This window comes from Arachis ipaensis, chromosome B09 (assembly GCF_000816755.2).
Source record: "Arachis ipaensis cultivar K30076 chromosome B09, Araip1.1, whole genome shotgun sequence".
NCBI classification, from domain to species: Eukaryota; Viridiplantae; Streptophyta; class Magnoliopsida; order Fabales; family Fabaceae; genus Arachis; species Arachis ipaensis.
Window position 1 is genome coordinate 21,059,130 of NC_029793.2, and position 13,976 is coordinate 21,073,105.

The window sequence follows — 13,976 nt, forward strand, 5'->3', positions numbered from 1 at the left end:
ATAGATGTATAGTCAAATTTTGCTTTGCACATATCTCGTTTGCAAACAAGATATGTGTAGAGTTTGAAAAAAAATCCATATCGTAAACTAGATATGTGTATTATTATAAAAAGAATTATGATTAAAATAATATCAATAATCCAAATTTTAGCGTGCAATTAGTACTAAAAAAGATTGGTAAAAGAGATTAAAATGCATATGTTTGATCAATTAGTACTAAAAAAATACATAAAATATTTTAGATTAAATTATGGATTGAATTAGATTAATTTAAATTTAACGAAATACGTATAAATTAAAATAAAATTTAGCTTATCTCATTTACACGTAAATTCATCTCGTTTACATTATAAACGAAATAAATTATGTGATGCAAATTGATAAATACGTTATAAATTAGATATTCTATTTTAATATATTATAATTTTTTATTATTATAATAAAAATTAATATTTATTTATTTATTAACTTAAAAATAACATATAAAAATTAATAACTTTTAAATACTCTTTTTCATCATAAAAATTATTTATATAGATTAGTTTCACATTAAATCTAATTTCTTAAATTCAATTTATACACATAATCATTGTGTTGTATGAATCATAAATCAAACTGCTTTTATTGAATTCAGTATAAATAACTCTAAATCAAAATGGTTCAATTCGATGACCCATTTTCCTAATAAATTGGCACGATTTAATTCGATTTATATAATTACATATATAAGATGATTCCCCTTATACTTTTTGCTTTAGATGATTCGCATAAAATGAAATGGATGTTAGTTTAGGGAAGTTCTATGGTGCTTACCAATATAATCATCATGTCATGCGGTCTGTATGTGTCACTAATGGGCTGTGACACGTGTTTGTGGGGAGAGGTCAAAAATACTGTGTTGATGCTATAACGGCAAAGGAGCTCATCTGATTCCGTTTTTGATTTGGCCTAAATGTATTAATTAATGTAAATGATGTGTTTATATTAAGTAGTAATATGGGCTGGTCCAGTAGATGTGTTCGTGGGTCATGGGGTTTTGGGCTCAGGTAGTTGAATTTTTTGGCATTCTGAATGGTAATACTTGTTTAGTCTAATATTGTTGCCATAAAAATATCCAAAGTAAGTTTTTGGTTCAAAGTTCCAAAGCAGCTGTGATGAAACGGCGTTGTTTTTTGCGTTTTGGTTAAAAGAAGAAGACCCAAATTCTGGTCGTCAGTCAGAGGAAACCTTTGCCCTCCCCTCGAGCCTCATTTCTGATTCCTCAGCCTCAGCGTTAATTCTCCCCAAAATACAACCCTAGCCTCAGCGCGCCGCCGTTGGTCTGACCGTTGGCGGCAGGTTCGTCGTGGTCGGTTGACAATCCTGCTGTTTGCAAGTGGCCGAAGGCCCTTCCATTCCCCCGACGCAAGGGTCTCCAGGTCATGGTCGGTCGTCATCTGGCGGTCGTGTGCGTGGCCAGGTCGTCGTCGTCCGTCCCCTGCTCAGTTGTGACCGTCGCCAGCTGCCCATCTGCTGTGGCTGTCCCACAAATCTGTTGCTACGGCACAGGCATCTGGTTCTTTGTTTCCGCGCTAGTGTCCCCGTTCTTCTTCCTCTCTGCATTATCATTTAGCCAGTCCCCACCGCGGAGGTTAATCGTGCCAGCTGCCACCACCCCTGCTCAACTGCTCCTTCCCCTATTCCGAAGCTCAGGTAAACAATATTTTTCATTTTTGGTTAGAAAAAAATTAATGGTGTTTTTCGAATCTCCGAATTGCTGTTTTGATAACTGTTACGGTTGTTGTTTTCATTATTGTTCCGGTTACAATTCATAGTATTGTAACTTTGTTATGAGAAAAAAATTAGTTAAGTTCGAGATTCTGAAATTCAGATTGATGTTCTGATTATTATTTTGGTTATTGTTCTAGCTATAGGAGATGGTATTGTAATTTTGTTCCGGGAAAAAGTTAATTAGAGCTGAGTTTTTGAAATTAAAATTACTCTTGTGATTATTAATTCGATCGTTGTTCTGATTACTAGTGATAGTATTGCCTTTTTTATTTCGAAAATAATTAATTTTCTGAAAAATAAATAATTAAAGTTGAGCGTCTAAAATTTATATTAGTGTCGAGTTTTTTTTGTTCCGATTATGAGTGATGGTATTGTCTTCTTGTTCTGGAACATAATAATGAAGGCTGAGCTTCTGAAATTGAATTTATGGGTCATTGCCTGTTTTGGTTTTTGTTCTGGTCACCACTGATGGTATGGTATTGTCCTGTTGTTCTGAATACCAATAAATTGATTATATGCTCTAATTAAAACGTTTTTGTGGTAAGCTGTTATTACATTCATTGATATGGTTATTGTTGATGTAGACGAGGGAATGTGGTGTTGATGTTGTGTATGGGAATGGGGTTTGCGTGGTGTACTATGCTTGTTAAATTTTATAGCGTGTTATTGAAATTGTTACCTATTGTTGTTGTGTTTTGTGATTACTTTGCATGTGGTTTTGGCTTTTTAGAAAGTTGGCTATGGCTTTGTTTGGGTTAGCGTTAGAAAGAAGAGAAGTACGTTTGAGTGCATTGAACACATCCTCCTTGTATTTGGATGCCTTTTTGGTCTAAACGCTAAAGTAAACGTGCCTTTACAAGGAGTTATAAATTTCTGCTTCTGCGTTTGGAAATTAACGTTAGGATTAAATTTATTTTTTGTTTCAAATATATAATTTTAGTCTTTTAGTAAATTTTTTATTTTTGGGTTTGTATTTATTTTTATTTGGTTCTGCGAAAATTTGTAAGCGTAATTCTTGTATATTAATCTGTTATGATAAATTTATTATAATATGAACCATTGATCCAGTAAAAAAATAAAATAAATAACAAAACTAATTACAACTAACAATAAAGTCATAAATAATTAAAATTTATAGTCTAAAATAGTATAAGTTAAAAAATATTCTGAGTACCAAAAAAGTTAAAAATAATATAATTTAATAAAGTATATATTGATATATTTTTCATATATTATTTTTGCTTTTGATATGAAAATATATTTTGCTAATGTTTATATGTTATTTTTATTTTAGTCAGTAAATATTTATTTTATTATAAAATTAACTAATAACGTCTACTTAAATATCTCAATTAAAATGATAAAATGATATAAAAATTTATTTAAGATGATGTATTTTGAAGATTCTGATCTTCTGAAATGTAGATGGATGCGGTGCATAACCATGGTGGTGAGGGAAAAAATAATGAAGAAAACGGGCGCTATGATGAGGCGGTGGCGGAGGACCCTTTGAATGATACTACTGGAAGCGAAACAGAAAGTCAAACGTGTTTGGATTTTGGAGATGTTGAGGGTGTGACTGTTGAAGATATTATGCAAAAGACCTTTAGAACTGATGATGATGCGTATGAGTTCTACAAAAATTTTGGTAGGTATCATGGGTTCGGTGTCCGAAAAGGGGACTCACGAAGGGACGATGATGGAAATGTTAGGAGGAGGAGATTTTTTTGTAATAAGGAAGGATTGAGAGATCCCAAGCACTATAATAGACTGGATAGGATGCGAGTACATAAACCTGAGACGAGAACTAATTGTAAGGCGAAGTTTTCTATTCACCTAGATAAGAGTGCTTCCATATGGCGAGTAAGGAAGATCAACAACAACCACAACCATGAATTGACTCCCCAGGTAATGGTGCACCTAATCCCAAAGTATAGGTCATTGACTGAAGGGGCGAAAGCACAAATTGATGGATTCCGTGAGTGCGGGATATCGACGGCAAAAACAATGCGATATATGGCAGGATTGGCGGGTGGGTATTCATTGGTAGGATTTTTAAAGAAGGACGCGTACAATTATATTGACAAGCAAAGGCGCGAGCAAATTGTTGACGGAGATGCTGAATCTGCGATAGCCTACCTAGAAGGAAAGGCAGAGGCTGATCCCATGCTGATGGCACGGTATAATTTGACTGATGATAGAATGCTTGCAAATATGTTTTGGGCTGACGGGGGAAGTCGGTTGGACTACCAATATTTTGGAGATGTTCTGGCTTTCGACTCTACTTACAAAAAAAAAGTACAACAGACCACTGGTTATTTTCTCAGGATCAAACAATCACAAGCAGACCACGATCTTCGGCTTTGGGCTAGTGTTGGATGAGACGATAGCGTCATATACTTGGCTATTGAAGAGCCTTTTGGAGGTAATGTGCCAAAAGATGCCATCCGTGGTTGTAACCGACGGTGATGAAGCAATGCGAGAAGCTGTGAGAGTGGTATTCCCTAGAGCAACCCATCGGTTGTGTGGGTGGCACTTTGAAAAGAATGTCACGTCGAATGTAAAAGATGCAGCATTGCGCGCGCGATTTAATCGGTGGCTTTATGCGGACATTGCAGTCAACGAATTCTTGACGGAATGGAGCCAGGCTGTTGAGGAGTTTAGTTTGCAAGATAGCCTCTGGGCAAATCAGGTATTCGGGAAGAAGGAGATGTGGGCGAATGCGTACCTGAGGGATAAATTTTGTGCTGGTATAAGAACGACGTCAAGGTGTGAAGGTATAAATAGTGTTGCAAAGAACTTCCTTCAGTCGAAGCATGGGATGCTCGAACTTGTTCAAAATTTGGAACTGATGGTTCGTGACTATCGAAACAACGAGTTGTTGGTGCAATTTAGATCAATTGACAGCGTTCCGGTGATGACGACAAGCTTGGAGTCACTAGAACGATGTGCTGCGAGTGTTTATACACATGCAATATTCGGGGATGTTCGAAACGAGATCGTAGGTGTTGCGTCAGTCAATCTGGTGAGATTACAAAGGTCTTTGACTACGAAGATTTACACCATGGATGAGTATGGGCAACCCGGAAGAGAGATCGTAGTTTTATACGATAAGAATATGGGAAGAATGAAATGTGGCTGCAACTTTTGGAACAAATATGGCTACCCTTGCAAACACATGTTTTTCGTCATGAAGCATGAGCACCTTCCTAACATTCCGAACAGATTGGTTCTCAAGCGATGGACTAAAAATGCCAAGGCACTTGAAGCATATGAAGAGAAGATAGATGTAGGTGCTGACCAGGCCTGCTTGTTACATCATGGTGCGCTTCATTCGGCTTGCCATTGGCTGTTCTTTTTGGGGTCACAGAAGTATGATCTATTTCAAATGGCAATGAAAGGAATACGTAATCTATGTGCCCACCTGGAGGGTTACGTTGCAACTGAGGACAATGTGTTCTCTACTAAGGGTGATGGAGTGATTCGTGATCCGGTGGCTGTGCGGACAAAGGGAGCTCCAAAATCCCGGAACTGTCGGGGACGGAAAAGACGGTGTACTGAATGTAGGAACCCTGGTCACACGAAGAGACGCTATCCAAGAAAAAAAACAAGTCACGGGATGGAAATGGAAGATGGATGCACAACTGGTTTCGACTCAGATGCATTGGAGGAGATAAAAATGTTCAACCACATGGAAGAGGTTAGTTAAATTATGTCTAATTTACAATTCTTACGTGATTAAAGAACAACATGGGGAAGTAGCTTGTTATTATATGACTAATCTATTCATAAATCTGTTATAGCTATGTTGTGACAATCATTGTTATGATTTTCGGTGAATCCCAGTTTGGTGACGACGCCGTTGTTGGGGCTAATTACGATGATGAGGTTGCTCAATGCACAAATGAAGGGAAGGCTTGCCATACCGGGATTCCTAACATGGATATGCTGGGTGTTGGAGCAAATAATTATGTCTCAACACAAACTTCAGCGGCTGATGCACAGCGCAATGAAAACGATGAGGCGGTAAGACTGTTTCCAAATTGTTGCATATCATTTTCTCTCCTGATTGTGACGTCATGTTAGTATTCTTGTGTTTGGAATGCGGTGTGGTATTGTTGCGTGTGTACTTGAAGACATTATAAATAGGGATATTCTATGGTGCTTACCCTAAAAATCAATCTATTATGTTGTCAATAAGTGGCCATGTTAAGCGGCTGCCACATATGTGAATTTAAGAGCCCTTTAGAAGGTAGTTTATAGATCTTGTTTGATGGACCAATGAGTTATTTTTTCTGTTAACTGTTATGTATAAATTAAGAACTAATATTTTAAGAAAACAAAATAATAAAGTATATAATTATACCTTTTTAGTTATGTGAATTTGGGTTACATTATAAAAATGATATGTAATTATGTATTATTTTCTTAGATAGAGTTAAATGTAGAAAATTCTGTCTCAACACAAACAAAATATAAGTAATTTTAATAGTTTCAATTAGAGTTATTTAAAACATATGTTGAACGATAAATTTCTGTTTTTTTTTCTTTTCCTTTGATTTTGCCTTTTTCTTTATCCTTCAAAATTACATTTTTCTTTTTTGCTTTTGTTGGTGTCGACTAAGTCTAGAATTAAGTATTATTTAATAAAGTGTACAAGTGGAAACTCTAAATATAAGTATTAAAATCTAAAATTTGATGAGTTGAATAGCCTTCAGTTTGTTGAGTTCAAAAATTTTATAATTTTAAAATTGTATTTAATTTAAATATGGTTTATCAATATAGAATAAGTTTTCATTCTTCTTAAAAAAAGGATTTTTGTTTAGTTATTCATTTTTAAAATTTTTTTTGTTTAAAAAATAAATAAACTGACAAATGTAGGTCATAATATTTTGAATATCAAGTTTGAGATAATAGTAAAAGTCTATTTTATGTTAGAAATTTCGGTTGTAACATTTTTTATCAATCCTATTTTTATGTTACTTGAATTTACAGTTTGGACCTTAAGTTTTAGAATTCAGTTATTACTATTTAGAGTGTTAGTCAAATACTTACTTAGTTATAGTAATAAAATTTATTGGTCACATAACACCACTCTTTCAAATTTTTCTCTACATTTAACCTTTCTAGAAAATTGTTACATAATAACATATCATTCCCATAATGTAATCCGAAGTTATTTAATTAAAATGACGTAATTTATATTTGTTAATAATTTATTTTTATAAAATATTAATTTTTATTTATATTTAATAGTTAAGGAAAAAAACAACTTCCTGGCCAATGACACTAAAACTATACACGACATTCCAAAGGACCCTTAATTTCACATATGTGCCAACCTCTTAATATACTACATATTAAGAGGTGAATATATCAATTTTTAGGGTAAGTACCATAGAATCCCAGTTAGAAATATGCACGTTTCTACAGCCAATTTAAACATGAGTTTGTGATTCTGAATATGTAGCTGATCAGGATGGTACTCAGGCTAAATAGGATACTCTGACGTCTATCGTTGAAGCAAAAAGTAAATACATGTGTTAGTCTTTTCTCCCATATGTAATGGGTATTGTCTTGTATGCTTTGTAGACAATGTAACCCTACCAAGAAGAATTTTCCAATGAGAGGGATATATGATTGTAAATTGTGAGACCAACTGTATTTACTACCAACTTTATTATGTTTCTAGTTTTTAATTATGTTATGCGGCTTGCAGAAGGTGAGCAAGTATGGATAATGTGTTGTTTTTATCATTTTACATGTACGTCTGCAGTATCAATCTTATGTTGCTGGACTTTAATTAGTAGTATCAATCTTATGCTGCTGGATTGTAATTAGAAACGGGAGTTTACTCCCTCGTCCAAATGGAGTGTTGTTATGTGTATTTTCCCTTCACCTTTATGCCGTTACATTCGCCGACAAATTAAAACCCACCTTCCTAACTGTCATATTGTTACAGCTTTTGTACTCCATGGAGCGTACTATCGTCACAACCCATAGTACCCAACTAGTGTTATTAAGCTGGAATAGGCTTATTTTTCTGCTCATGCTTTTCGGATGTACCAACAGAAGTTGATAAGTCTGAGGTGGATAGAAAGATTTGGTTATGAGGCATTGAGAACGAACTAATCAGTACATCTTCATACGTGATCATGGAACAAAACTATACATAGCATGGAGTGAAACTAAATGATACTGGATCAAAACAATACATAGCATGGAGTGAAACTAAGTACGCAGCAACTAAATCAGATGATCACTAAGGTGTCTAACAAAACAAAATACAATTCACACAAAATAATAGGCACACAGAATAATTGGCAGCTGCACGTCCGTGAAACCAAAAAAATACGTTCACTCAAAATAATCGCCAATATTGTAGAGTTGCTTCATGATTGAGACTGAAACCCAGACTCTCAAAAGGATGCCTTCTGTGCATAGAACTTAACAAGTTGTTAGTATGCCCTTCCAAAAGAGGTAACTCAGAGGACCATGCTATGCTGGCAAACAGCTCGACTCAGAAGAAGGACACACTGGGACTAGTTGGATCTCCTAATGTCTTTGAATCCTTCTGAGCCGACCGCCTCATCTTTCGGTCCCAATCTTCTTCAGCTATGCGAGTCACTTCATTTCTTTTGGCATTATGTCTACCCATCACAAGATCCACGGCTAACCGCATCCTTGTTGCATTGTTGACCACCTATTACCACGCATGCATTAATGAAGACAAAAAGGCATGTACTCTTTGACCCGTAGGTTTAACCCACACATTCAACAAGTGTATACCATCTCGTCAAAATAACTTAGCAAAAAATTTGAGAAACTGAGTACCACCTGCAAGTTATAGTCGCCCCATATATGTCCTTGCATCATCCACTGTGCTACCCAAATGCCACAGTCCTTGCTACAATCAAAATAGGTGCAGTAACAAACGTTCATTAAAGTATAAAGTAACTAATACATGGTTATGTGATGTCGCACATGAACCCATCTTTATTCGACTTAAAGGGTAACATTACTCACGAATAAGGATCCTGTTGCCCAGTTTCTAGTTCAGCAAAGTAATAGTCAGACATGCGAGGAGCGGGTCAGGCTGCGGTTTCGTTATCCTCAAACAAATTTCCATCACGAAACATGTTCTCCAAGAAGAAGGCCTACCACATAAGATGAGATTTCAGGGACCTTTCTTCACACGCATGAAACAGATGAAATGAGGTACACATGAAAGTGGAAAAAATTACTTAACACGTATACTAATAACCACATATCTGATCTGGTCAAGCCGGGCCTTTCGCTCGGTGACGGACTCAGCCTTCGCTGAGTCTAGATAGACCAGTTCTTCGTTCAACAGATCGATGACCACCAGGTACCAATGTCTGTCCTTTTTTAGGGGCACGTAGATCTGTTATGACAACAACCAACAAATTAAATCATTTGGGCACAGAGGCCTAATCTTATCACATTAACAACGAACATAATGTAGCTATCAGATGCTAACTTTGACAAGCTCATTAGTCTTCTTCATGTATTTGCTCTTGATGAATGCCAACGTCTCTGGGCAGTGATTAGTGGGGTTCAAGGCAAATTGCTGTCATGAAATGCCAAAATAGAAATTAAATGGCAACCAGCGATGTATATGTAACGTACAAAACATGGGTAGCTGCATCATTGGCTTACCGCAAACGTGGTTGGAAGCCACCACCGGTTGCCGATTTCATTGAGGTAGCTACTCGTCATCCTTGAGGCAACAAGGTTCAGTACCTTACATGCAAGATTGAAATAGAAAAGACATCAAATCCAAATGCATAATGAAGTTATCGAAGTACAAACATGTACAACAATTTAAACCGAAGACTTTCAACAAGCCTCACATCATCCACGACTTCTTCACTAGGTAACAATGAGTGAAGTACTCCCCTGCTGCCGCAACAATGTTCATTTGGAACAAGGATCTCCCTGCATCACCAATTACCGATCGACACTTGCATCAGTGACAAAACAGTAACTACTTATACAACATGCGTCTTCAGCTTTAAAAGTGCCATTACAAGGAATTAGTCATAATGTATGAGGCTTACTTTTTGGATAACCCGTTACCAAATATATACGCTGCGACGGCAAGTTCTGAACCGACAAACTCCATTCCAAGTGGAGGCCGGAACAATAAGTCAAGGCACTGAAAGCATTGTCGAATTTAATTAGAATGTGAAACCTGAAATGCATAAACAAGAACATAACAATCCGAGCATTTTGCAAACTAACCGAAGGCATGTCGACACTTTCCATGTACATGGCCATGTTTGTCCGATAAGTGAATGGCGTTCCATGACCTTGTTGAATGATATTGATTTTGCAGCCATCATCCTCGTCATCGTCAAAGTCAAGCTTTCGCTAGTAACGGAAAAAAACAAGTCAACGCACAGCTACTGAAAATAGAGTAAAGATATGGGATTCTAAGTAGAGACTATAATGACCTCACCTTCAACGGAGGGATGCTAGACTTGCGCGTCATCGTATCCGCTACACCATGTTTCTTACCCTTGGCCCTTGTAGACAAAGTATCTTCTCCTTTTGTGTCCTTCTTCTTAGATCTCCCTCTGGACTTCGTTACGGCTGGTAGTTCACTCTTCTGAACAGCAAATGAGCGCCGACTGACCTTCGTTACATTGTCCTTACCAACCTTAACTGCCACATGCGATGCTATTCCTTGGGCACGAAGCAACGACTCCAGCACTTTACCATGCCCGACGACTACCTCTGTCAGCTTCTTGATCTGCTCTGTGTGCGTTTTGATAACTGTTCCAGTAACCTTGTCCTCCTGGCCTAGCCGCTGTTGTTGGTCCAGACAAGCATCTGTCATTACCATGTGCAACAAGCATGAAAGATGAAACTAGTGTTGGACGGCTACGTTACCTCTTCGACGCGATCAAGAAGATTCAGAAGCCGTGCGTCTATCCCTTCACTAACCTTGCTCCCTTCCTCCGTTCCATCCCTACAAGCACACTGGTAACATGTTCACAGAACAATCCCAAAAACACGTTCTTAGCCACACAAAGAATGGAACAACAGCATTTACAGTACCTTTCAACAGCCGATTGTTCCACCGGGTGATCGTCCGTTGAGGTTCCGATGTGGACAACCCTCGTCTTCATCTTACTTTGTAGCTCCTCCATCGTTGTTTGCCCTGTAATGTCACTCATACAGCACCTTGTCTCCTAAGTTTAACTTGGAAGGCACATCAACTTGTACCTACGGAAGGTTAACTTCAGTACATTTTCTGGCCCAACAGGACCATGTAAAAGGTTTGTGTCCAGTCTGGCCCAGCAGGATCATGTAAAAAATCCAGGCCCGTTTACGGATGGAAACCCTCTCTAAAGAATCCGACAATTTTATTAGACTTATTATCTGACTGCGAAAAATTTAAACACAGAAATTGGATTACCATTTTATTCAGTTACCAAATAAAACTTCGTACTTCATGAAAAAAAAATTCTCCAAAAGAAGTTTTAGGTAATTCATTCCAAAATATTAAATATAACACAGTAGTCATGTTTTCTTCATGTATTCATTACTCACACTCTAACAGCTCCTTACATAGCACGTTTTTGTTTCTAGTTTTTAATTACTATAAAGAAGAATTGCATAGCAACAGAACAGTAACATAAATCAGCTTTTTCTTTGATGTGACAACACACTGAACTCTACTTCATTGCAATTCTCAATGTATTGTCAGAAGAGGTAAATCAAAAATCTTCTTTTTGGGAACAGAAGATATTCGCTAAAGAAAAAAAATCCCACAAGTCATCCTTCTCTTTAAAATCAACAGACCACATTGAAGTAGACAAAAGAGTATTAATTCCAAAAGCAAGGCCTATTCCCAACCTTGCACATTACATAATATTAATATAATTAAAAAAAAAGGGGGACTAACACAACATGCAACAATTCATACCCTGGATATGAATGACCCAGTAAACCAGAAAAAGTCCCCATCCTTCCATAGTTATGTTCTAGGAACTCCATGCACCAATAATGCGCACAACATGAAACTGTTACTTCTATCTAAATGAATAATTCATAGCACCCACCAAATGAAAGCACTGCAGCTTTGAACAACTCATAATTCATCATGAATTCTACGCATTGACCAATTCATGGAACCACAGCATAACTACATGAACACTAAATACATCCAGAAGTATCACTTCAACCCTAGCCATTGATGCAAGCTTTCAACATGTTGCTTCAAGTCAGCAACCTCACCCTCTAGAGCCTGAACACGTTGGTGATTGAAATCAACTATCTTCAATTTTGTTGCTAGGACTATCTCTCCTAGCATCTTCGACGACGCATCCTGCCTAGCTTTCCTCTCGTCCGTGGAAACCGAACCCTCCGCGGCAACCTTGATCCCAAACCTAGTGTGGGGAAGAACAACAACAAACCCCACAGCACTTTCACCATTGTCCATGATGCACTCACGGCGGTAGAACTTGGGAGGACCGATACATAAAAACAAGCATACCCTTAGGAGCAGCCCCTCCATGTCCTCCACGAACACCGACCCTTCTGCCTTTTCCACTACATCTTCTTTCATTCCTGCACCGCAATAACACACTAGATACCTTGTGACAATGTCGAAAAGACATGAAGTATAAGCCATCATCAAAGAATATACAATAAGAACCTTCACCGCTCCCACCAGATGTTGCTTCTACATGGATGAACCTACCAGTGCTGCTAGAACCCTCTTCTTGTCGACTAAGAAGCCTGCCGCCTTCAGTGGTGATGCGGAGACCACCCATCGGCAGCAATAACGTTCTTTCGCCATCGTTGTTCCTTCCTCCAGCTACATGGACTCCGCCTCTCTTCAGCCATTCAACGGCTTTCTGCTCATCCTTGAATCCCTTGTACTCGCTATTACTCACGCCAAGCACCTTATCTTTGCAGTCATTCCAGTTCCTGTATAAACCAGGATCCTTCCCCTTCCTGATAGCATAAAACGGATACCTACCTCCACTCATGATCCAAAAATTCACAAACTCAACTTCTCTTTGGAAACGACAATGTAACCTCCTTCCTTTTGTACTTTGACTCAATGCAGGTTAATACCTAAGATGAACCGGTGCGCTCTCTTAAATACGATATTCTTCACGTTCTAAGCGCGTAAACCCATGTTATACAAGGAGTGGTCCCACAACGTCTTAGAAGTGGAGGTTTCAAATGTGTAAAAGGAAACCATCGGTGCCAAAAAATGTGCTTGCTTCAATGACCATTAATGACCAAAACTAATTGTATTATGATACTTTATCGTTTCTACTTTAATTAAGGTTGTTAAGAACAGGTCCTAATATTATCCTTCAGTTACTCTATAAATTAAATAGGTTTGATAAATTATAAATTTTTATATTCCATAATTTATTAATCACATATCACTTATTAATTTTCTTAGTTTTAATTCCGAAAAGTTTGCCTCCAAAATTATAATTTATTTGGAATATAAACAACTACTCAACACTACTGACGTTATTCATTAATCATTCAAATTTTTTTATTCTTTACTAATTTAAACAACAACAAAAATTAATGCTTCATATCCTAAACTTTTTTTTCCAAAATTAATAACATATCACTTACTACGCAACTGTGAAAAGTGATACGCAACTGTGAAAAGTGATATGTGAACATAAGTTACTAGTTTTACTTCAAAAAATTTGGCCAAGTAATTTGAAAGATGTGAATTTTTGAAATTTGGTGGTTGCTGCAGATTCTCTACTTTTTACTTGTTACTCCTGGAGTATCAACTTTCACTCACTATAATTTTTTATTTGTTGGGCATTTTGAGTTTTTTCCAAAGGAATTTTAAAAATATGTAAATCTAATTTACGTGAGTACAAATTTCATTTCCGTAACTATTTTGTAGACTTAATTATATCTCTTGAAAGTCTGTTCGCAGAACAAATTTTATTAGAACCTAATATTTATAACTAATTTCAACTAAATCAATTAGAACTACTCCTTCGAATAAATAATATTATATTAGGACTAACTCTACTATAATACATTATGATTAGCACCAGATTTAAAGGAGGATCTAAGGTGATCGTGGTCCTACAATTTTTATCCAAAAAAATTAATACTATTATCATTAGATGTAATATTATATTATTAATTAATTATATATTAACATATTAAATTTAAAAAAA

General features: G+C 36.7%; 3 protein-coding genes across 6 annotated transcripts; 1 reads left to right on the plus strand and 2 right to left on the minus strand.

The window, feature by feature from the left end:
* LOC107618584 (protein FAR-RED ELONGATED HYPOCOTYL 3) lies at positions 1,203 to 7,864 on the plus strand. 3 transcript variants are annotated; one of them, XM_016320693.2, is made up of 4 exons: positions 1,204 to 1,692; positions 3,196 to 5,470; positions 5,617 to 5,796; positions 7,733 to 7,864. In XM_016320693.2, the coding sequence occupies exons 2-4, from the start codon at positions 3,965 to 3,967 to the stop codon at positions 7,847 to 7,849; spliced, it is 1,803 nt and encodes a 600-aa protein (XP_016176179.2). In that variant the 5' UTR covers positions 1,204 to 1,692; positions 3,196 to 3,964; the 3' UTR covers positions 7,850 to 7,864. The 3 variants fall into 3 exon arrangements, with proteins under 3 accessions (XP_020966067.1, XP_016176179.2, XP_016176180.1); XM_016320694.2 differs by lacking the exon at positions 7,733 to 7,864 and adding an exon at positions 7,241 to 7,510 and having other exon boundaries at positions 1,206 to 1,692; XM_021110408.1 differs by lacking the exon at positions 7,733 to 7,864 and having other exon boundaries at positions 1,203 to 1,692; positions 5,574 to 5,700.
* On the minus strand, positions 7,921 to 11,061 carry LOC107615159. 2 transcript variants are annotated; one of them, XM_021110409.1, is made up of 11 exons: positions 10,855 to 11,061; positions 10,687 to 10,765; positions 10,253 to 10,603; positions 10,036 to 10,158; positions 9,852 to 9,949; positions 9,645 to 9,729; positions 9,451 to 9,534; positions 9,272 to 9,361; positions 8,797 to 9,175; positions 8,608 to 8,677; positions 7,921 to 8,473 (listed from the first exon to the last, which is right to left on the minus strand). In XM_021110409.1, exons 1-9 carry the CDS (start codon positions 10,971 to 10,973, stop codon positions 9,011 to 9,013), a joined length of 1,194 nt encoding a protein of 397 aa, XP_020966068.1. In that variant the 5' UTR covers positions 10,974 to 11,061; the 3' UTR covers positions 7,921 to 8,473; positions 8,608 to 8,677; positions 8,797 to 9,010. The 2 variants fall into 2 exon arrangements, with proteins under 2 accessions (XP_020966068.1, XP_016172751.2); XM_016317265.2 differs by having other exon boundaries at positions 10,036 to 10,164; positions 10,855 to 11,055.
* Positions 11,630 to 12,943, minus strand: LOC110266486. The gene is made up of 2 exons (XM_021111323.1): positions 12,458 to 12,943; positions 11,630 to 12,369 (listed from the first exon to the last, which is right to left on the minus strand). The coding sequence occupies exons 1-2, from the start codon at positions 12,792 to 12,794 to the stop codon at positions 11,975 to 11,977; spliced, it is 732 nt and encodes a 243-aa protein (XP_020966982.1). The 5' UTR covers positions 12,795 to 12,943; the 3' UTR covers positions 11,630 to 11,974.

Bases quoted from the DNA above. Each gene is read 5' to 3' on its own strand.
- LOC107618584 (XM_016320693.2), top strand. From the start codon at position 3,965: ATGATAGAATGCTTGCAAATATGTTTTGGGCTGACGGGGGAAGTCGGT. The intron at 5,471-5,616 runs GTTAGTTAAATT...GGTGAATCCCAG, and splicing joins TGTTCAACCACATGGAAGAG to TTTGGTGACGACGCCGTTGT. The intron at 5,797-7,732 runs GTAAGACTGTTT...ATATTGTTACAG, and splicing joins GCAATGAAAACGATGAGGCG to CTTTTGTACTCCATGGAGCG.
- LOC107615159 (XM_016317265.2), bottom strand. From the start codon at position 10,973: ATGAGTGACATTACAGGGCAAACAACGATGGAGGAGCTACAAAGTAAG. The intron at 9,950-10,035 runs GTTAGTTTGCAA...CAATGCTTTCAG, and splicing joins AAAGTGTCGACATGCCTTCG to TGCCTTGACTTATTGTTCCG. The intron at 9,362-9,450 runs GTAAGCCAATGA...ATTTCATGACAG, and splicing joins GGCTTCCAACCACGTTTGCG to CAATTTGCCTTGAACCCCAC.
- LOC110266486 (XM_021111323.1), bottom strand. From the start codon at position 12,794: ATGAGTGGAGGTAGGTATCCGTTTTATGCTATCAGGAAGGGGAAGGAT. The intron at 12,370-12,457 runs GTTCTTATTGTA...ATTGCGGTGCAG, and splicing joins ATCTGGTGGGAGCGGTGAAG to GAATGAAAGAAGATGTAGTG.